Below are 24,345 nucleotides of genomic sequence, written 5' to 3'. Positions count from 1 at the left end.
GACCCTGCTGACCACTAACCAGCCCTCCTCAGAGCACTGGCTCCCGTGGCCACCAGCTTGCTGGGGTCTGAGGGTGGGGGGTAACTATTCCCCTCTTCCTAGAACTATTCATTGCCCACCCTGCCCCCCGCACCCCACGACAAAGGGCCTGCTCCGAGGGCTGTCCAAGAGAGGGAGATCTGCAGTGAGCAGGACCTTCCCTCTGAGGTCACCTCTTCCTGGGTCCCACCGCGTGCCCACTGAAGCTACACCATCTCCTGGGAGGTGGGCTGCAGACTCCTGGCTTCCTTTGGTTCTCCGGCATTAACTGCACTAGGGAGGGCAAACTGGAGTGTGAGCTTTGTTCTCAGCTGCACTCGTCCCACTACCCTTAGTGGCTTCGGGCAGCCCAAATGGCCTCACCGCCGTAGTGGTACTGAATAGTTGCTGTCATTTCGTAAGCAGCGACATGTGTGCTGGGCTCCACGTGCTTTGCATGTATCTCTCCTGTGATCCTCATGCTATCCCCCTCCCACTGAGGTAGTACCATCATCTTCCCAATTTACAGAGGAGGAAACAAGCTCAGACAGGTTGAAGATGTTGAGTGGGAAGCCCAACGAGCTTTCAGAGCCCCGCCAGCCTTCCGGAGGGCAAACTATCACTCCTGTGATGTGCCTCTGACACCCTCTGACCCAGCCATTCCCTTCCCAGGATTCCATCCCTACAAAGAGCCACACGAGTGGCCACAAATATATGGACAAAGATATTCACGACAGCTTTGTGTAAGAAATTGGAAACAACGCAAATGGGGAATTAGTTAGATACCTTATGGTTCATTCATACAGTACCATTAAACATGACGTTGTAGAAAAATATTTAACGACACGGGGAAAATCTTTGTGATTTTTTTATTGTTTAAATTGAAATTTTAAAATTATACAAATAACGTACAAACGTTCTTGTAAAAGAAGTCTGTGCAATATCATGGGGGAAAAGTGAGTAATAAACTTTATTTATAGGGTGATTCCATTTTTATTTAAGAAAAGGAAACATACACAAGAATAAAGACCAGAAAAATCTGCACCAAATGGTTACCAGTGATCTTGTGAGGGGGTGGGTGGGATTAGGGGAGCGAGGAAGGGAAGTGTTCACTTAATACATTCTTGTCTTATTTGAATTTCAAAAGTATTATTTTTATATCTATAAAAAGGAACAATATTTTAAAATTTGAAAACAATGAAACGAAATAAATAAATAGGCCTAAGCCTCCAATTTACGGTAGCAGCAAAGTCATGATCCTGCTGCCTTTTGATGGAGGCTTTTGGAAAGATGGGGAGTGGGGGTGAGTAAGACCCAAAGTGCTTAAAATCCACATACACCAAGGGGAGCTATCAGAGGAGATTCCTAAATCTTTTGAACCCCCTGGGTAATACCTATCTATTAGCTCCAAGCTGGGGAAAGGAAAATTTCAGAAAAAGAGGAATGACTGAGAAAATGATGTTTTAAAATCCTCCCCTGCCCTGGGTGTGTGTGTGGGGGGGGGTGTCTCAGAGCTACAGGGCTTCAGTTTGGTCTGTAGGCTGAATACAGGCTGAAAGTAGGTAGTTGTGCAAGGGCTCCAATGATCACCAGACTTAGGGAGGGGCCAGTGAAGAGGGGCAATGAGGAAATGTAGACTACAGGCCAGGGCCTGAGGGTGAGGAAAGCAGTGCCTCTGTAGGTCTGCAGTGCAAAGCCTGCAGCCCCTTATCCAGGCAGGGCTGCTGGAAGCTCCTATCCAGCCCCACGGACATCTAGAAGATGCCAAGTGGCACCCTGAGCCCAGCAAACCAAGGGCTGGTGTCCATGAGGCTGAGTCTTCACAGCTGGAGACCCTATACCCCCACCCCAGCCTCGGATGTCAGAGGCCCAGGGAGCCGTAGCCTCTAGCTCCCCTTGGAAGGTGGGGGAGGGCTGGTCCAAGAGGGCAATGGGGCTCTTCCTGTGCCCTTGGGCCTTTCCAGTAAGTGGAGGCTCCTCTAGAGCAGGAAGGTGAAGACTAGCAGTTAGGAGCTCTGGCCAACCTGAGTTCAAGTCTTGGCCCTGTCACTCACTAGCTGGGTCACTTCGGACAAGCCGCTTAACCTCCCTGAGCCTCACTTTCCACATCAGTACAGTGGGGATAATAGTACTAGCCTCATGGGGTTGTTACACAGATTGAATGAACTAGTGTATGTAGAATACTTAGCACAGTGTCAAGCACAAAATTCACGCTCAATGAATGATAACAAGTCACCACCCTGCAACCTCCATTTCATTCCCTTCAAGGCTAGTCTCACCTTGGACCCCTAGCTAGTGTAGTGACCCAGAGCAAAGGCTTTGGCATTCTAAAGTGTCTTCAAATCCTGGCTCCACTGCTTACTAGTTAGTTACAGAATTTGAGGTAATTACATACACATATATTTCTTTTCTGTAAAATAAGAACAATGATCTATATTGCGATATATAAATATATCAAGTGAACACATTGCACACCTTAAACTTACACAATGTTATATGTTAATTATATCTCAATTTAAAAATAATTTAAAATAAATAAAAATTAAATTAAACAAAAAAGAATAATGAGCTAATAATACCTACCTCTTGGGGTTATCAGAGAAATAAATGAGATAGCGTATAAAGTTTCTGGCACATAGTGACAATAAATGCTGGGGATTTTTGAACTTTTTTGTAACCGCCAAGGTACTGAGCTCAAGAATGGGCACAAAGGCCACTCTGACATGTGCTTGTCTGCAGACTAACTGCTGTAGCTCAGAGACATGCTATATCAAAGCTCCCAGAGGGTGCTAGGATTCAGGGTAGAGGGTGCCAGCTCTGGTGTCCCGAGAGGCCGGTGATAGGGAGAAAGCCCACCTGAGAGCCTGGGACAGCCCTAGCTCTGCCCAGCCTACAGTACGATGATCAGCCCTGGGTATCAGACTTATTTCAGGCAATTCCGCTGGACATCCATGGGCTGCTAGAAAGAAGAGGATAAAGGCCAGATTCAAAAAGAAAAAGTGTAGATAGAGTCCAGCCAGCTCCTCTCCAGTTCAGGATTAGAGATACCGCCCCAGCCCATCAGGGGAAGCAGCTGGGGGTATCAGCACATTCTAGCTAAACCATCACCCCTGCCTGTCACTCCTTGACTTTATTTCCCCAGGTAGGTCCTGATCAGCTCCCCCCTCCCCCCAACAAAAATGGCTATCGCCTCCACAAATTCCCTCTCCTGCTCCCGCCCAGACTCTCAAGCAGCATGGTCTGCCTCTCACTCATAGAAACCCCGCCCAGGCTTCTCACAGAAGTGGAGGCCTCAGCGGGGCCACTAGAGACCAAGGGCATTAAAACAAAAGCTAAAAGAGGTTTGTAAGGGGAAAATGGGCACTGATCACGGTAGTCTCAGTGAGGTTCAACACCTTCCCCCCCTCCCAAGTCAGGAAATTCAGGATGAGGTATGAGGTTTCCCAGCTGGGGAAAAGAAGTGGCTCTCCCACCTCTCCTTCACAATAGAGGCTACCTTGGCTTCTCATACAACGTGGGCCACATTCTATATTATTCAGCCAACAACACAATCAAGTGGGAAGGAACTGCCTCTCCTCTAGACCCAGCCAACATTCCTCCTCCAGGAAGGTCCTAAATAAACGGAATTCTATAGCACTTGATATGTAGGCTTCACCTTTTCCTAGAACTTCACAGTTACCAATACAGCATTTGTATACCATTGCCTCTGGGACCTGCCAGGGATAGCGTCAGAGAGAGCCCAGGGCAATGGCCCTCACAAAGGGACAGGCGATTTGACTGTGGGAACTCGGCAAGGCAACTTCCTGACTTTCTGTGCTAAAGAAACCCCACCACCAGTTCAATCTAAGTGCAGGGGTCTGCAGAGAGATTTAAGAGATTTAAGTCCAAAACAAAAACCCAACAACTACCCCCATATCAGTCTGACTATATATAGTCAGCCCTCTGCATGCCCAAAAGGGAGAGATCATTGGTAAAATTCATCCAAAATGGCAAAAAAATCCTAAAATTATTGCTGTTTCTCAACTCACAAGAGAATGGGGTCAGCAATGCCATTTCTCCTAAAGTTAACCCTAGCACATGGTCAGTTTTCAACAAGTATTTATTGAATGTTAAATGAAGGAAAGGCTCATTTCATTCAAGTGACACTTGGAATTATTCAAACTCCTTTCTCTGTCTACACCTGCTCGACTGAGGGGCAGGGGGTTATGCCAGAAAACTCTCTGGACTGGGAGTGAGGACATCTGGATTCTGGTCTCTGCTTTACCAGTAACTGTCCATGTGACCTTAGATAAGTCACAGTACTTAATTTTCTGATGAGAGAGAGAGGCAGCAAGAGTGAGCACAAGCAACGTGGACTCTACATGATCAGTGTTTTCCTTTCAGGGGTGTCATGGACAGAGGCCAGGTTTTATGACAATCATGTCTCTAATTTGGGGCACAAAACTATCACCCACTTGGCCAAGTTGGAACAGTCAGAAGCTGAAGATGGGCAGTGGCTGGCAGAAAAGGCAGTGGGAGGGGAGCTTGAAGAGAGCGAAGGGACATGGAACTTTAGGGAGGTAATTCTATGCCATGCTCCAGAGTTGTAAAACAACTTCTAAATCAAGGCCCCTTCACTTCCTGGCCCATGGTGGAGGGTGAGCTCCAAGCTTTCATTTATTAATTGAGTAGAAAACCCCCTAATACCAGAAGAAAGATAAAGGACTTGGAAGGCCAATTCGCAGAATACAAAAAGCAAGAAACATAAAGCAGGGGGAGGTGTGGAAAATGTTTAACCTCATTATTAACGGAAGAAATAGAAATTAAGAAATGAAGGCGTCAAGATACCAGTTTACAGCTAGCTACTAAATTACCAAATGTTTAACTGAGGTGTGTTGAAGGAGGCTCCCTGATACAAAGCTGGTAGGACAAACTGGAACAGCCTTTCTGTAAAGCAATTTGGCCATATTTATCAAGAGCCTTTAAAAGAGCGCTCCCTTTGACTCAGTAATTCCACCTCTAGGAATCTATCCTAAGGAAATAAGATATGCCCATATATCAGGAAGTTCATCACAGCAATATTCATAATAATGAAAAATTGGAGACACCTAAATGTCTGACAATAGGGAAAAGGTTATGCACGTATTATGGAGTCATTAAGAAGTATTTTCAAATAATTTCTAATGATATGGAAAACGCTAAGTAAAAAAAGCAAGATTACAAAACTATATTTATAGTTGAATTCCAGTTATGTTCAAAAATATATATGTACAGAAAAAAGACCACAAAGAAATACACCAAAACATAAACAGTGATTATTATATTTGGTGATGTGTTTATGAGTGATTTTTCAATCTTCTTACTTTCCTGTACTTTCAAAATTTTCAACATGTGCTACTTTTAAATTTGATGAACATGTGTTACTTTTAAAATTTAAAAAGCACGTTAAAGGTATAAGGGGATGGGGCGGTGTTTGTTGATTTTCTAAATTTTCCAAATATTTAGAGGTAGAAAGGGACCTTTGAGATAATCTAGTCCAACAGTTCTCAACCCTATCAGCCCCAGCCCTCCGTTGGTATATACAATATTTTGCAGCGTACCCTTTGCCACCCTGAAATGAATCTCATAGTTAATATAAACTGCTTATACACATAATTTCCAGAATAGCAATATAATACACTAACTATAGTATAAAGGAGAAATAAAAGGAAAGTCATTTATAATCAGATAATAGATATTTCAGTACACAAATGCCTGCACAAGACTATTCTAAAAGATTAACAGTCAGATGCTTCCACTTATATATGTAGATTCACTGCGAATGCAGCTGCTACAGAGGAAGACTAAGTATTGGCAACTTAAAAATCCATGAATGGCATTGCTACTGGCGACATGATTTTCAAAGATCACAACTCTTGGTAAACTTCTGAATAAAATAAAGTACCATCTTCACTCAATTTACACAATTGTTGCATTACTGGAAATTCAGTGTATGATATTAAAACTATAAAAATATGTTAGTTCCCATTCCCCTTTCATATTTATCCAAAACATGAAATCCACAATGACTCCCTTTTTTGTGAGTTGGGCTTGCATCCTTTAAAACTAACGATATTTGCAGTTCTAGCCTTTGATAGTTTCTAAAACGCACTGCTCAAGAACAGCAAGCAATTCCTAGAATGTATTCTCAAAACTGGCACAAATGCTCTTTGAATTATTGGAAGTACTGGTCTTCTTTAGTATCACCAAGGCACAAGAGCAAATTATCATTAAAAAAAAATTTACTGTGATCCCTTGGTGATTTTCCCTAGCCTGGCCCCAAGCCTCAAGGGGTACAAAATGAACTGAGCTAGAAGAAAAGGACTAACGGGCCTAGGCTATGGGGAGAGGGAGGAGGGCTAGGTTGCTAGGTTACCACTTGAGCCAATCCAAGTGGTCTCAGAGGGGTACCAGACACACAGTTCAGGTCCCTCTCTCTGCCCCACTAGGCTGAAGGCCCTCTCAAAAGAAGGGGGTCAAAAGGTGGGGGAGGGGTCCGGTCACGCACGCTAGGCACAAGTAAAGAAATGAGGCAGAAGCACAAAGAAACAGACATCCCTGTATTTCTAAAACCATTCAAGTCTCCTTCATTAATTGGCTTCCCCCCGAAAAGAAGGATTTCTTTATTACGAAACACCAGAGTGAAAAACCCAGCACACATACACATTTGTAGGTTCACACAAAAGTGCAGAGATTTACATATTAAATTGCATTTAAGTTAGAAAATAGATTTAAAAACAAAATACTTCTTTTTCCCCCAACAAGGTAAAGAGATTTGGTCAGTAGGAAAAGGGGCCTTAAGGGTAAACGCAGGAAGGGCAGGGCAGGAAGAATGGAGTTTAGCTGCTATAGAATTAGAACCCACTGCCGCCACTGGTGAAAAAAGCAAAGGGGGAGATGGTGTTCTCCACTGTGGCAAGCAGGGCCCCAGGGCCAAAGGGACATGAAAGAAAAAAAAGAGGCCTCAAAGAGCCAAATTCCACCAACCCCCAGAGGTTTTGGATCCGTGCCAACCACCCTGGTCTGGGGAAGTGGGGTGCATAGGAAACTTAAGGAATGGGGAGGAAGGGGAGAGGTGGAAAGAATGTCAGCCATTGAAAAGAGCAAACAATTTAAAGCCTATTCCCCTGGGAGGGACCAATTCTTCAATCTCCCCTCTGATCAGAACTCAGACTAGGAACAGTCCCAGCCAGTGCATGGTATGAACGGGACAGATCTTCAGGCCAAGGTCTTAAATGCAGAAGATTTATATAGGAAAAGAACAAGGGTAGGGAGTAGGGAAAAGCAGAAGCTTTTAAAAAAAAAGATCATTTCACACTAATGATAAGGGGTTTCCATTCTGACCCTTGACCTCAGAAAAAGAAAGCTTCTCTAACTCACACAAGGGTCAACAGAAGAGTGGCTGAGGTAAGTTGAGGGAGGAGAGAGGAGATGGGCTAAGACAGGATGGGTTGAGAACTGACTAAAAATGGGTTCATCTGAGTGGCAGGTTAACTGGAAAAACCTAGTATCTTCCCAACTCTCCAGGCTTGGCCTTATTTTGAACTAACTAAAATCTAACTACAAGGACAAAACTGAGAGAGCCAGAAAAAGAATGAGAAAGTAGAGGCATATAGGACCGGAATCTGAGTCAGTCAGAGTCCCAGTCTGTCTCTCTGTCTCTCTAAGGATTGCTAAACTCAAATCCTGCTACAAGAAAATAGGAAGACATAGAGAAAAAGCTAGGAGCGGCCGAATTTCATTACTTCTTTTTTTTTTTTTTTTTCATTACTTCTGATTAACTGGGAAGAGCGAGACAAGAACTGGTAAGGAATCTTGATTACAGACCATTTAAAAAGAAATATATACCATCACTTGTAAAAGATCACTAACAAAATATTTCCAAGGGGAGGCCCTGAGGAGCCTGCTTTAATAACCAAGACTCATTTGCAATTAACAGCATCCATCTGCATAAAAACAATATCCTATTAAAGAACTTGTTCTCTTAATTTAATATAACCCCTGACCCTCCCAATCTTTCTAACACTGTTCATGGCCTTGAAAGGCCTCTTTTCATAGTCAAGAATACGGTAAACTTCAACCCAGAATGTAGTATAGGTCAATGGAGAGTTTGGGAGCTACCTCTCCAACCCAAGGGCCCCCTGGAAAATGGAAGTATGTGTAGTAACAAGCACCCCCTTCAACCCCCACCCCCACCCCACCCCCCAAAGATATTCACACCCCCATGGTGGTTCTTGAAATGGAAAAGGGGGAAGGAGGAGGCAGGCAGCTTGCATTAGACACAGTTTAATCGCCTTCAAATAGATTAAAAGTTCTGCTTTACACTCCCCCCCTCCCCGGAAGTCATCCAGACAGGACCCTGGCTTAGAAAAACACAGGTGCTCTAGGAAATATAGCCACATATAATACATAAATCTTCTTCCCTGAAATAGAGCAGGTCCTGAGTAGAGCTGACTGGGGGCCACAGCCCACCCCCAGGGTGAAGCGGCTCTGGGACTCTGCCGGTGGAAGTGCTGGAAGAGCGGGGCCTGGAGGAAGCCCCCGGTGTGGTTACCAAGCCCGCGGTGGGCCAAGGCCTTGGAGTGGGTCCCCCAGGAGGGCAGCAGTGCGGGGCTTTCCCTCCTCACTCAGCCGAGGCTTAATGGAAGTACTGGTTATCCTTTTTTTTCTTTTTTTTTTCTTTTTTGAGGGGACATGGGGGAGAGGAGAGGAGAGCCTCTCTGTGCCTTAGTTTCCCCATTTGTGCATACAGGGCCTCTGCAGGCCTCACACAGGGAGTCTGAGGGGGTAGTGTTTAAGTGAGCACTCGGGCTTCCTCTGAGGAAAAGGAACCACCAAAGTGCAGACTTTTATTACTGCCGTTCCTGCTCCCAACGGGAACAAGAGTCAAAAGGAAAACAAATTAAAAGGGGCTAATGAGAGAGGAAGAGACATGAGACAGAGAGTGCGAGGGGTCGTGCCGTTGGCATCTCATAAGTTCTTATTGAGAACGGCACAGGTATTAAAAAGTTTCTGGGTAGTCTACGAGAAATGTGAATTGTTATCTATACTGCAATTACTTACATATATCTCACTGGAAAAGCGTGGGGCTTGGGTGTTAGAGAGTGGACAGGGGACAAAGGAGAAGCTGCACGAATAAATACAAGTGGAAACTGCCTACCCCATTCCTGAAAGGATTTGCTGGCAATGTTGGCACTTTGTAGCCAGGAGAATCTTCCAAGCCCACTCTCCATCCCCCTCCATTCTGAAGGCCTCAAGAATCCAGTTAGAATTCCCTGGCCAGAGTTCTCTGTGACTGCCCCTGGACTCATGATGCACAGCAGCTTGAGAGGATCTGAGTCAGTCTCAGGAACCTTTACCCCAGAATTGGGCCAGTGACCCCAAGCAGGAGAGCTGGGATCTGGGAAGAGAGGGGAGTCCAAGGGGCCTCTGTGGCTGAGGCCATGGAAAACCAGTGCCAGGGCCCAAGGGACCCATTTGTCCAGTTACCAGAGGTGACTGACATCTTCTGCAACTGCTTGGAGTCCAGAAATTTAAAAAAGCTTGCAGCAAGAAAATGCCAGTTTACAACTGGGTGAATAAAGACCAAAGAAAAACAGTAATAGGAACAGCTTACTTGCTCTCTGTCTCAGGTTATCTTCTCCCATTAAATCTCTCACAGCCCTAATCAGACACAACAAAAGTCTCTTCCATAGATAGGCTACTTCTCAGCTTCAGTGGCCTCCTGTGAGGGCTCTGGGGGCTCTGGGGGTGGCATCTCTTCAGGAGTGCTGGTGTCCTCCGGCATCTCATCGGAGCTTAGATGGTCTGTTGGAGCCTGAGAAGGAAAAGATATCAAATTCAATACAAAGCTCTCCCTCAAAATACAAATGGAGATAACCCATAGACACTGAACTCTTCCTCTGAACCCATCAACCACACTGACGCTACAGATATGCCGCCACCAACACCAAACTCAGAACCAAGACTAGACTGTCGTCTTCTCAGCAGAAGGCAATTGAAGTTTATTTGAGTTCTATTCTTAACTGTCTGTTGTGGACAGATATTTCTATTACTATGCATGATAATAATAAAAGGGATCACAAATAATTACACAGACCACCTTCCCTCCTTCACAACACAATGTTATAACATACTTGTCTAACAAGGCCTGACATGGTGGTTCTCAATCTTCTTTCGGCCCTAACACATACCTCCCTAGAACAGTGCTTCTAAACCAAAGAGGGTGGGGTGGTAGAATCTTCAGATGGTATATCTGGTTTGAAAATGCCTCCTGAGTGATTCTAAAATACCACCCTTCCCCACATTCAACTGAGAATCACTAACCTGTACTGTAATGATTTAAGATCAGACTCATCAGAAAAACAATATTCAAAATGATGATAATGATATATAAACATGAGTTTGCTATACTTCAAAAAAGAAAATTAAAAATTTAAGAAAGGCAAAGTAGAGAACAATTATCTAACTTACAAATAGCATTCATCTAAGAGTAGGATTCGATTTCTTTTTTTTGGCCGCGCTGCGTGGCTTGTGGGATCTTAGTTCCCCAACCAGGGATTGAACCCCGGCCCATGGCAGTGAAAGTGCTAAGTCCTCACCACTGGACCGCCAGGGAATTCCAGGAGAATTTGATTTTAAAAGAAAGTTCAAGTCTACTAAAAATCTATTAGAACTAATAAAAGAAGTTTAGCAAGGTTTCAGGATACAGAATCAATATACAAAAAAACCAACTGGGCTTCCCTGGTGGCGCAATGGTTGAGAGTCCGCCTGCCGATGCAGGGGACACAGGTTCGTGCCCCGGTCCGGGAAGATCCCACATGCCGCGGAGCGGCTGGGCCTGTGAGCCATGGCCACTGAGCCTGTGCGTCTGGAGCCTGTGCTCCGCAACAAGAGTGGCCACGATAGTGAGAGGCCCGCGCACCGCGATGAAGAGTGGCCCCCGCTTGCCACAACTGGAGAAAGCCCTCGCACAGAAACGAAGACCCAACACAGCCAAAAATAAATAAATAATTAAAAATGAATATCTGCTAAAAAAAATCTGAATTGAGTTGTGTCAAAAAAAAAAACTTGCATACACATGTTCATTACAGCATTATTCATAATAACCAAAAGGTGGAAACAACCTAAATGTCTACCAATTGATGAATGGATAAATAAAATGTAGTCTATCTATATAACAGAATATTATTCAACCGTATAAAGGAAAGAAGTACTGCTACATGCTACAACATAGATGAACCTTGAAAATACAAGGCTAAATCAAAGAAGCCAGTCACAAAAGACCACATATAATATGATTCTATTTTTATGAAATGTACAGAAGAAGCCTACAGCAAAAGAAAGTAGATTAATAGTTCCCTAGGGATGGGGCTGAGGGAACTGGGGGGAAAGGGAGAGTGACTGCTAATGGGTACAGGGGTTTTTTTGGGGGGGCAATGAAAATGTTTTAAAATGGATTGTTGTGATGATAGCACAGTTCTGTGAACATATTACAAACCAGTGAATCCTACATTTTAAACAGGTATTTTATGGTATCTGAATTATATCTCAACAGAGCTATTACAAAAAAAAGAAAGTTCAACTAATAATTTTAGGAACATACTTTATTAAAGCATATGTGATCAGTATAGCTCGGAGAGTTTCCACATCTGCATATTCCAGTGAGGAAGCCTCCTTCTACCAAGGTAACCACACCACTAACTCCAACCCACCCTCCTGACCCCTGTCATTGCTCCTATAGCATTTTATGCTTCCCTCATCAAGGCACTTTTCACTACACGGACTAATAACCTGTTTTCTCTCGTCCCCACTAGACAATGAGCTCCATAAGAGCAGATGCATTATGTGACTTGTTCACTGGTGTATCCCTAGCACCTAGCACATTGGCTGGCACAGAATGTTGAAGAAATGACTAGATCTCAATCTATGTCAAGGGCACAAAGATCTTAAGGCAATGTCAGGGCAGAAGCAGAGACAGGGAAGCTGGAGTGACTGGACACAAAATTGCCTAATTATATCTCTAAGGTGTAAATTTAGTCTACACCCTCTACCCCCAACTCAGTCTTAAAGTCTAAAAGCCTTAAAAAGTCAGGAACACTTACTGGGCTCTGAGGCAAGAGGCTGGTACTGGCCTCTTGAGTACTGGGAGGTCGACTTCCACTTTCCTCCAGTGGCAAAATACCCCTTCGATCCAGCACACTGAAGGAGACAGGAGAGTTAACAAAGCACTTTGCATCCACCTCTCCACCCACCCACCCCACTGAATCTTCCTGTGTGTGCTGGAAAATATAAACCTGCCCTTTGGCAGTCTAGTCTGATCCTAGCACACATCTCCTACCTTCCATTCACTTTTTCTTCCACAAACCAGGGAATACCACATTAACAAGGGAACAAACAGATAAAATAAGAATGAAAGGTCATCCCTTCAAAACAACCAGCCCATGGCCTATGGTCCATGTAGATATGGCACCAAGGGACAATCCCTGGGAAGACCTCTTTTGACACGAAGAGGCCATGTTCAGAAGAATGCATCACACCAGGTGACAGGATCAGGTCAAACTCCTTGTCCCAAGAGTTCCAGGATCTTCTAGTCCTCTGAGTACCTGGGGGGCAAGGGGCCACACAGCACTTCACAGCAGTTCTTCACAATATTGCCATGGCTATAGGGATTCTGGACACGATTCTTCCCTGTCCATGAGCCTTTGATCTGCAAGATAAAAGCCAAGGCTTAAACATTATGTTGAAGAAATACATGCAGCACAGGAAGATGAAAAAGTTCTGGAGATGGATGGTGGTGATGGTTGCACAACAATGTGAATGTACTAATACCACTGAATTGTAAACTTAAACAATGGTTTAAGATGGTACATTTTAAGGACTTCCCTGGTGGTCCAGTGGTTAAGAATCCGCCTGCCACTGCAGGGGACACGGGTTCGAGCCCTGGTCCAGGAAGATCCCACATGCCACGAAGCAACTAAGCCCCTGTGCCACAGATACTGAGCCCACACGCCTAGTGCCCGTGCTCCGCAATAAGAGAAGCCACCGCAATGAGAAGCCCACGCACTGCAACGAAGAGCAGCCCCTGCTCACCGCAACTAGAGAAAGCCTGTGCGCAGCAACGAAGACTCAGCGCAGCCAAAAAAAAAAAAAAGGATGGTGCATTTTATGTCTTTTACCACAACAGAAAAAAAAAAAGAGAAATACATGCATAGCCACGGAAAAATATTCACAATAGAGTAAAAAAGCAGATACCTGAGCGTTATGTATTATTTCCATTTAAAAATACATAATATATTCACATAAACAAACGTGAGAACAAGTCTAGACAAGTCTAGAAGACTATAGATCATACCATTAACAATGGTGATGCCTAGGAGGTAAAATTACAGGGACTTATTTGCTATTTTTTACTCATCTGTACTTCCTGATTTTCTACAATGAATATGGATTAATCGGTAAATTTTTGTTTTTAATTCATTAATTTATTTATTTTAGGCTACACTGGGTCTTCGTTGCTGCACGCGGGCTTTCTCTAGTTGCGGCGAGCGGGGGCCACTCTGTTGCGGTGCGCGGGCTTCTCATTGCAGTGGCTTCTCTTGTTGCGGAGCACGGGCTCTAGGCGTGCAGGCTTCAGTAGCTGCGGCACGCAGGCTCAGTAGTTGTGGCTCACGGGCTCTAGAGCGCAGGCTCAGTTGTTGTGGCGCACGGGCTTCACTGCTCCGCAGCATGTGGGATCTTCCCAGACCAGGGCTCGAACCGGTGTCCCCTGCATTGGCAGGCGGATTCTTAACCACTGCGCTACCAGGGACGTCCCAATCGGTAACTTTTTAAAAGCAAGGACTTATTCAATGCAACTGTCCCTCTCCATTCCAAACCCAGAGGCACCAGTTAGCTTTTAAGGACCTATGAACAGCTAAAGACCTTGTGCTCACCCAACCATATTCAATCTCTTCTTCCTAATTCCCTACAGGCATTCAGCTCCAAACAAAGCAGTCTGCTTTTTCTTCTACACACCTGGTTTAACAATCTCCCACACCTGGCTTTCTGCCTGCCTCAACCTCCCAGGCCCTGGAGACTCAGTTCTCCAGCAGGTAATTAGAGAATAGGCTTTTGGTAGAAGAATATGTAATGAGGAGAGGAAAAGTTGACTCACATCTTCATTGGTTGTCTGGTTGAGAGCCACAAGGAAAGTGTGGAATCCAGTCAGTCCCACGACGGACCAGAGTGTGAAGAAGCAAATGAGTACTTCTAGAACAGTGAGGTGTTGGTTAAGGAATATTGAAGAAGCCACACCACGGAACTTGATGCCGCAGCCCATACTCATGACACCAGTCACACCATCTTTACCCCTTGGAACATATACAAATATATATCCATACATAACAATGGGTGAATTCTAAACTTGCTGGCTATATCCCTCATGAAAGGTAAAGGATGCCTGTTTATCCACTACAAGTAGCTCTCTAACAGATCTAGTCTATTTAGGTGTTTGTCTGTTTATTCATCATTGGCTCTTCGAAGGGGACATTTAGGAGGGGTCCAAAGCTAAACAACGTTGGCCATCACTGCCAATGGAAAACACATCAAAAAATAAACTTTATAGATGAAACAACTGGTGGGAAAGAAACCAGAATGTGATTTCTAGAAATCCCATCTGAATCTCCTTTTCAGAAATGTAACTTCTGTACAAAATAAGCTTAGCTGTAACAGGAAGGTGGGACTTCTAGTAAGTGATGCAAGAGGTCTATTGAGAGCAAAGTATAGCCCACTAGAGAATGCAGGGCTGAGCCTGGGATCAGAAGGACTTGGGAGGGAGGCAGTGGAGACAAAGTTGAAGGAAAGACCTCCCTTTAAGCCCTGGCCATCCTCCATTCTAGTTGCTACCACTAAGGCTACATTTAAAAATTTTAGACGTTGGCACTCTCTGATGTCTGAAAAATGAGATGGTGGAGAACTGCAGACAGAAAGCATGCTGAAAAGTAGTTTAAGAGGGCTTCACGGGGACATCCTGCCAGGGGAGGATATGTTCCAGGAGTTTCTTTCAATGTCTCCAGGAAGCCAATTTTCAAGGATTCTGTGAAATTGGGAGGAGGAGTAGAGAGAAAGATTAGTAACTTTAGTAAAAAATACACACATACCCTAGTGCCTACTCACTTTCTTCCCTCCCTATCCCTTGTTACAAGCCGGCAAGAGATAAGCCCTCATTCAGGCAAGGGACTCACACCTCCAAGCTGGTACTCTCTTGACTAAAGGGTCCACCTTCTCAATACAGGACCCAACACTGGACTAGAGAGTCGGCCACAAGCCAAGCATCTGGCTCCCCTCCCTTTTCCCTAGCCTCCAGCTATGGCCATGGAGCGGGAAATTCATTCATAGATGAAAGAAATCAGAAATATCCAAGAAAAATCCTCTCTCTTCATCAATCCATATCTCTTCACTGCTCAAAATCCAGCTCAGGACTCATCTCTCCCCAGGAAGCTGCCTGGATTAAGACCACTCCTTTAACTCCTCATCCCATCTGCCCTTGGGCTGTTTTATGTGTGTGTATGTGTGCATGTGCACACGCGCGCGCGCACACACACACACACACAGGTGTATATTTTCTATCTCCCAAAGTAGACCATGAGCCACTAAAAGACATTTCTCTGGTGTAACCCCTTCTATCACCTGACACAAGGGCAGGTCTTATGAGGCAAAAGAGGTGACACATACAGGCAAAAATACATCCCCAACCTTTGGGATCACCTCAGAAATGCCCAGTACTCTAGGTACAGACCAGTAATTATGGTGCTGGTCTCCAGCAGAGGGCCACTGAGAAGACCAACACACTCGGTAAATCCTAATTGATGTGAGCTGAGGTTTGGAGCTCTGTTCAGGAGCAGATAGTAGTGCACACTTCTAACTGGTCCTAAGGTGGCTTCGCAATGGTAAAGTCCCGCCAGGATACGGAACCACTCTCCTAAGCTGTCCTCAAGTCTTCTCCCACCACCCACCCCTCCAGCAACATACACTGCCCTGTATACTCACTGAGGGCCACGTAGACGATGTTGAAGGCAAAGACATAGATCGTGAGGAGGGACAGAGAAAGGATGAAGAGGTAGAAGTAGCGGTAGTTCCTCTTTCCAACACAATTCCCCACCCAGGGGCAGTGATGGTCGAAGCGCTCTGTGGGAGAAAGAGAGAGTCCAGTGCCAAAACCTCCAAAACTAAGCACAACCCTGCCATCCACTTAATACCTAAGTCCAAGACCCCTAGGATCGCTGCCTATTTCAACTGTAAAAAACACTGGTTTTGTATACACTGATGTGTATAAAATGGATGACTAATAAGAACCTGCTGTATAAAAAAATAAATAAAATTCAAATAAATAAATAAAACCAAAAACACCTATTTCCTTCCAAAATAAATTAAAAAAAAAACACTGGTTTTTATTTTTCACAGTGTTTTCACAGCCATCTCATTTGATCCCCACAATCGTCCTGGAAGTTGGGCAAAAGAAGATATTCTTTTCTCCATTTTACAGATGAGAAAACTGAGACACTGAGGGGTTAAGTGATCTGTCTCACTGTCAGTTAACAGCAGAGACCTTGCTTTTCCAAAGAAAAGTCTTAGTAAGTGTGTCTACTAAGCACAGGAAGAATAAATAGGTGTAAATAGCCAAGGGACTTTTGAAAAATGAGTAGCGTGGTTTTTCTTAAACTCCAGTTAGTAAAAAATTATAAACCTACATACCTGGAATGGTGTGGCATAGCTCAATGGAATGGAAATCACCCAGAAACAGAATATATAAAAATTTACTGTCTGAGAATGGTAGTGCTTCAAAACCAGTAGAGAAAGGAAGTATCATTCCATCAACAACTCAGAGACAATTGGTTACTTGGTTGAAAATAAGGTTAGATCTTTTTCCCTCACACTATTTACCAAAATTAATTCCAGATGAATTAAAGAGTTAAATGTAAAAACAAAGTGAAACCTTAAAATAACCATAAAGAATAGGTGAACATTTGTCTCCTGTATGGAGAAGGACTTTCTAAGCATAAAAGTAATGGAAAAAAACCACAGATGACAAAGAAAAATAGATTTGACTCCATACACTTTAAACAATATTTCATAGATGTTAAAAATACTATAAAGAAAATTAAAGAGGAAAAAAAACCCCGAGAAAGTATGTGAATTTTGTAACTTAGTCTATGAAAAGTCCTTACAAATCAATAACAAAATACAAATACTCCTTCAAAAATAGTCAAAAAGCAAAACAGTTAATAAATACCATATAAACATATATTTAAACGTTTTCAGATTCACTAACTCATCGCAATACTAATACAACAATAAGATACTTTTCTGCCTATCAAAATAAGAATATAAAAAATAATATTCAGTGCTAGCGAGAACACGGTAAAACGTACACTCTAATATACTGTTTGTGGAAGTACAAATTGAGAGAACCTTTCTGGAAAGCAATTTGCCCGTATGTATCAAGAGCCTTAATAATGCTCACACCCCTTCGGCAGAATAAATCCATTTTTAATAATTTCTCATAAGGAAATAGAGATGTGCACAGAAATTTAAGTTCAATACTTTTTTATTAATTTTTTTATTGTGGTAAAATATATAAAACATACAATTTGCCATTTTAACCAATTTTAAGTGTAAAATTCACTGGCATTAATTACATTCACAATGTTGTACAACCATCACAACTACCTATTTCCCAAAATTTTCATCACCCCCAAACCACCGCTTGGATTGTCTCCATCTTTTGGCTTTCATGAACAGTGCTGATGTGAACACTGATGTACAAGTACGTTTGAGCTCCTGTTTTCAGTTCTTTTTTGGTATTGTTATGGACAGAACTGTGTCCCCCTAAAATTCATACATTGAAGCCCTAACCCCAGTGTGACTGCATTTGTAGACAGGGCCTCTAAGGGGGTAACTAAAGTTAAATAAGGTCATAAGGGTGGGGCCCTAATCCAATACAACTGGTATCCTTATAAGAAGAAAAGGAAGAGATACCAGAAGCGCACGAGCACAGAGAAAAGGCCATGTGAGGACACGGCAAGAAGGTGGCCACCTGCAAGCCTCACCAGAAATCAACACAGTCGGCACTGTGATTTTGGACTTCTAACCTCCAGCACTATGAGAAATTCAATTTCTGTTATTTAAGCTACTCAGTCTGTGGTATTTTGTTGGCAGCCCGAGCACACTGGGTAATATAGGTATATACCCAAGAGTGGAATTGCTGGGTCATATAATTCTATGTTAACTTTCTGAAGAACTGCCAAAATGTTCTCCACAGCAGCTGCACCATTTTACATTCCCACCAGCAATGTATGAAGGTTCCAATTTCGCCACATCCTTAAATTTAATAATTTTTTTAAATTTAATAATTTTGATTGCAGTTTTATAATAATGAATAAAACAGGATCGTGAATAATATCTACTGATAGGAGACCACCTAAATAAAGTAGAATATAGCCATATGATGGATTATGCAGTCATTAAAATAATATATTCAAAAAACATTTATTAAAGGTGTAGAAAAATGCTCAGGATATAATGGTAAGTGGCAAAGGCAGGACTAAAAACTCTAGTATGATCCAATTTCACAAACAAGAGAAAGACTAGAAGGAAATACAGCAAAATGGAGAGTGAGTTTGGGATTAAGTTTTATTAATACCTGTACTTCCCATATTTTCTACAATGAACATGTATTATTATTATTTTATTATTTTATTTTTTTGCGGTACGCGGGCCTCTCACTGCTGTGGCCTCTCCCGTTGCGGAGCACAGGCTCCGGACGCGCAGGCTCAGCGGCCATGGCTCACGGGCCCAGCCGCTCCGCGGCACGTGGGATCCTCCCGAACCGGGGCACGAACCCGTGCCCCCTGCATCGGCAGGCGGACTCCCAACCACTGCGCCACCAGGGAAGCCCAACATGTATTATTTTAATGAATGAAAAAAGCACAAAGAATAAAATATATCATTTTTAAAGCGCAGTGAGCTGTGTACCAGTCAAAAAATAAGGCTGTAAAAACAGGTGCATCTCCTAGTTAAAGGGCTATATCTTTTCAGAAAAGGGAAGGAAGATATAGCCTTACTTTAAGCAAACCTGCCACATAAAAAACACCGAAGAATGCAGATTTATACAGATATATTCAATATTTTTACCATCAATATATTATAAATCACACTTTTTTCTGATAATATTGATACAAGTAATACATGCTCATTGTAGAAAACTTGAAAATAATTTTTTTCTAATGAAGGAAACAAAATCCCTTATTACCCCACAACCTATAGATAATAGACAATAAACGTTCTAGAGTACTTCCTTGAATAATTCTTTATACATACTTATATTTTTTTAAATGTGTAACTGAGATCACACTATAAATGTAGCCTATCTTCTATTTTATTTCATTTAGCTTTCTGGTATGAGCTTTACCCATAGAAGTCCACTGTATGTTATGTCCCACAATTTATTTGACCATTTATCTACTGATGGACAATTAGTTTCTTTTCAATTTTTCATTACTATAATAATCTGGAGGTAAATATGTCCATACCTAAATCTTTACCACATCTCTAATTATTTTCTTGGGTTAGATCCCTAGAAGGCAAGTCACTGGCACCAAAGGGTATACATGTTTTAAGGTTTTCATGAATTTTATTAGGTTGCCTTCCAAAAAGTTTGTTCCAATTTACACTCCTACCAGTGTAGGGCTAAGCGTTATCAGGTTTTCCTTGCTAAATTTCTAGGTTTAAGATCTTGTTTTAATTTTTATTTCTTTGCTTTTTAGTAGAGATGAACCTTTTTTTCATGTGAACTAAGTAATTGCATTTCCTGTTTTATCTGCTGTCCATATTTCTACTGAAATGTTATTGCTTCTTTTTTAAAAAATCAATTTGCATGAGTTCTTTATGTTTAAGAATATTAATAAGGAGAGGGAATACTTTTTGAAAACCTTCACATCACACTTCCTTGAAATATCAAGTTTCCTGGCTCATTTAAAATGAGTTTCAATTTATAAAAATCCTATCTACATATAGCTTTTACCATATAAAGTAAGATATATCTTCCCAACCTTAACCTAAAAAGAATTGGCTAATGAGAGGAAAGCAATGTACTCAGGCATGCTCCATGGCATATATAAAGAATGCTGGAAGTATGCCTATTGATAATATAAGGAATTGCACATATCTGCCTATCAACAGACATATTTACTGCCTGTTTTTGATCTTTCCCAGGGCTCAGCATACACTAGGCAGTGATTACAACTAAGTCACATATATGCAGCTAGAAGCACAGATCTCTGTATTATGCACACATACACCCCCCACCCTTGCAGCAGAAGCAGAGAAAGAACAAATGAGGGTTTTGGAATCAGAGCTGTTCCAGCTTCATCTCATACTAATTTAATTATATGAACCTACACAAAGGTGCTTCATCTATTTCTTCATCTGTAAAATGAGGATAATACCTATCTTATGGGGTTCTTATGAGTCTTAAATGAGAGAAAGGGAAAGCACTTAGCAAGTGCCTAGTATATATTAGGAATTCAATAAATGCTAGCAATTTTTTTCTTCCTGGGAACACCACTTCTTATTTAGCCCTTCCTTCCCCGATGCTGCCCTCCAGTGGACTAGGATTCTCCTCCCCCTACGTAAGGTGGGTTCCACTTGAAACAGATCCAGTAGAAGAAAATCTAGATTTGAAAAACAGGTAAAGTTTATTTCTTTATTTACCAAAGAGGTTTTTTTTTTAAACTAGAGGATATTTAAATTATGATTTGATCTACAGAAGTACAGCTGATTTGCAATTGTTCGGAAGCTTGTTTCCCATCTTAAGTTTCTTAACTAAAAATCTAGCTTGTTTCCTATCTAAATCTATCTTCCCACCCCCACTGATTTTTCCTGAGAAAAATCACCCTGACCCTCTTCTTCAACTCAGCCTTTCCCCAGGCAACATCTCTTTGGTTTTACTCACCCACACAGTTGTCACAGATGCTGCAATGAGAGGCCCGGGGAGGCCGGAAGATCTTGCATGTATAACAGTATTTCAGCTTCACAATCTGGTTGTTTATCTGGAAATTCTTGATACGAGGGGGTGGTCGCTGGCCTTGGGGTACTGCACCATTGGTAGCTTCTGTAGATCAGTAAAGACAGTTAACACCACTGCTAGCCATTATTTGAGACCAAAAGCCTTACCACCTCTCCAAGAGCAATGGGAGTAATCAAATGTTCCCTAGGCCCACTGTCCCCGCCAGGCTGGCATTTCCAGACTAGACTCTCAACACCACAGAGTATCCTCCCCAAATTCCACTGAGTGCCATGCAATTATTTTGTGTACACGTAAAAAAGTGTTTCTTCAAGCTTTTTGGCTGATTACAAAGAAAAACATTCATAATAGAAGAAATAAAAATGGCTAAAAAACATATGAAATGAAAACATATAACTTTACTGATAATCAAAGAAATTAACATAAAGATACCATTTCCACCTTCTATATTAACAAGTATTAAAAAGAAGAACCTAGGGGCAGGACAGGAATAAAGACGCAGACATAGAGAATGGACTTGAGGACATGGGGAGGGGGAAGGGTAAGCTGGGACGAAGTGAGACAGTGGCATGGACATATATACACTACCAAATGTAAAATAGATAGCTAGTGGGAAGCAGCCGCATAACACGGGGAGATCAGCTCGGTGCTTTGTGACCACCCAGAGGGGTGGGATAGGGAGGGTGGGAGGGAGGGAGACGCAAGAGGGAGGAGATATGGGGATAGATGTATATGTATAGCTGATTCACTTTGTTATAAAGCAGAAACTAACACATCATTGTAAAGCAATTATACTCCAATAAAGATGTTAAAAAAAAGAATAAAAATACCCAGTGTTGGCAAGGATAGGGAGAAGGTATTTTTATACATTACCAGTAAGCAATATGGCAGTGACTACCAAAATTTTAAATGTGCTTACTTTTTAAAAAAATTTATTTATTTATTTATTTTTGGCTGAATTGGGTCTTCGTTGCTGCGCACGGGCTTTCTCTAGTGGCGGCAAGCGGAGGCCACTCTTCATTGCAGTGTGTGGGCTTCTCATTGTGATGGCCTCTCTTGTTGCGGAACATGGGCTAGGTGCGCAGGTTTCAGTAGTTGTGGCACATGGGCTCAGTAGTTGTGGCTCGCGGGTTCTAGAGCACAGGCTCAGTAGTTGTGGCGCATGGGCTTAGTTGCTCCGCAGCATGTGGGATCTTCCCAGACCAGGGCTCGAACCCGTGTCCCCTGCATTGGCAGGCAGATCCTTAACCACTGCACCACCAGGGAAGCTCCTAAATGTGTATACTTTTGACCCAGCCATTCTACTTCTAGGAACTTATCAAAATTACAAAGAGATGTACAAAAGATGGTAACACAGGATATTTGTCACAGAAGTCCCTTTTAATAGTGAAAGACTGAAAATAACCTTAATATTATAATAGAAGGTTGGTTAAGTACATTATGATACGTGCATGGGATGGAATATTATGCAGCCATTTCAAATGATGTACACATTTTAAATATTCACAACATACTGAAAAATGAAACTGTACACTAAAAAGAAGCATTTTACCTTGCAAAAGTAAAATATATGCATGAAAAAAGACTGGTAATATTTAGAATCAGAAAAACAATTATTTAAAAATAAGAGTAATACATGCTTATTGTAAAAAATTTGGAAAAAACAGAAAATATGAATAGAAGACAAAGAAATCACTGATGGTCTCTCAACTCAGGGATATTTATGCATTTTGGTATATTTCCTTCTACTCTTTTTTATTTTAAATAAATTTTAACTTATTTATTTATTTATTTTTGGCTGCATTGGGTCTTCATTGCTACACACAGGCTTTCTCTAGTTGCGGCGAGCAGGGGCTACTCTTTGTAGCAGCGTGTGGGCTTCTCATTGCAGTGGCCTCTCTTGTTGCAGAGCACAGGCTCTAGTCGGGTGGGCTTCAGTAGTTGTGGCTCACGGGCTCTAGAGCGCAGCCTCAGTAGTTGTGGCGCACGGGCTTTGTTGCTCCACGGCATGCGGGATCTTCCCGGACCAGGGCTCGAACCCGTGTCCCCTGCATTGGCAGGCGGATTCTTAACCACTGTGCCACCAGAGAAGTCCCTTTCCTTCTACTCTTAACAAATAAATAAACATTCATGATTTTTTAAATTTGAGATTATATTTTAGATACAATTTTATACCCTGTATTTTTCACTTAACGTTATACAGTAAGCATTTTTCCATGGTTGTTAATTTTTTTCTGAAAACATCATTATTGGCAATACAATTTTCTATCATATGCATGTACTGTAATTTATTTAACCAATTCATGTTATTGGGCATTTAAGTTGCCTCTGGTATTTTGCTATTTAAATGATGCTGCATGCAAAAACTTAAAACATTACAGACAAAGCTTAAGTCCCCTTTGATCTCTACCCTAATCCCAACCCCCTCCTCCCTTCCTCAAGAATATGTTCATGTGTTAAAATTAATTTCCAAAACATAAAGAAAAAAAGAAAAGCATGTTGAAGTCTGAGCAGTAATATATGAAGTTGCTGGCATTAAAATAGCTAGGAAAAAGAAAAAATGATGCATTAAAAATCCTTCTACAAGTATTTGTGTAAATCTCTGATTATTTCCTTTAGCTAATCCTGAGAGAAGTGAAATTACTGGCTCAAAGGGTATGAACCCTTAAAGCCCATATCACTTATTGGGAAACTGCTTCCCAGACAGATTGTATCAATTTGCATGCCCGCCCATCTGCAGCATATGAGAGTGCCTGTCTCATTGCACCCTTGCTGTGCAGGATAATTCTAAAAACAGAATATTTTTTCAATTCACTTTGATTTTAAAAATATCTGCCATATGGAACTTTTTTCCTTTTTTAGCGGAGTGGGGTGGATGCTGTGAAATCAAACAATAACAGTGTGACACAAGTCTTAAAGAATGGGGATAGCTATTCATTAGAGGATGATATAAGTACCAGCATGCCACCCTCACATTCCTCTGCATGTACTTTACATGAGGGCACCTGGGAGAGAGTTCAAGGCTCTCCCATCCCATGAGGTGTGCTATGATGCAAGGGAACCAACCACATGTCTTCTTCTCTCCCCCACCCAGACCCTACCCACAGCATACCCAGTACAGGGCTGAATGTAAGTTGACAAAAACTTGCTAACATAAACATACGTATGAACTCAAGAACGCACTCTACTATTGAGAGAAACATGCTAAATGCAGAGGTAACAACCTGACAGCTTAAGCCTGGGCC

General features: G+C 42.3%; 1 protein-coding gene across 4 annotated transcripts in view; it reads right to left on the bottom strand.

Annotated features, from left to right (window-relative positions):
- Positions 1-8,306: 8,306 nt before the first annotated feature.
- Positions 8,307-24,345, bottom strand: part of ZDHHC9 (zDHHC palmitoyltransferase 9) — a 31,863-nt gene continuing 15,824 nt past the window's right edge. For all 4 annotated transcript variants that reach the window (XM_027092376.1, XM_027092375.1, XM_027092377.1 and 1 more), the window contains 7 exons: positions 21,029-21,187; positions 16,066-16,203; positions 15,064-15,112; positions 14,192-14,294; positions 12,642-12,745; positions 12,141-12,237; positions 8,307-9,853 (listed from right to left, as the gene is read on the bottom strand). In XM_027092376.1, coding sequence (XP_026948177.1) covers positions 9,737-9,853; positions 12,141-12,237; positions 12,642-12,745; positions 14,192-14,294; positions 15,064-15,112; positions 16,066-16,203; positions 21,029-21,187 — 767 coding nt within the window. In that variant the 3' untranslated portion in view covers positions 8,307-9,736. The remainder of the gene's footprint in view (positions 9,854-12,140; positions 12,238-12,641; positions 12,746-14,191; positions 14,295-15,063; positions 15,113-16,065; positions 16,204-21,028; positions 21,188-24,345) is intronic.

The sequence above is a fragment of the Aethalodelphis obliquidens genome, unplaced genomic scaffold (assembly GCF_003676395.1).
Source record: "Aethalodelphis obliquidens isolate GAN/ISIS:26980383/991018 unplaced genomic scaffold, ASM367639v1 scaffold77, whole genome shotgun sequence".
Taxonomy (NCBI): domain Eukaryota; kingdom Metazoa; phylum Chordata; class Mammalia; order Artiodactyla; family Delphinidae; genus Aethalodelphis; species Aethalodelphis obliquidens.
This window is presented reverse-complemented; position numbering and strand designations above follow the sequence as displayed.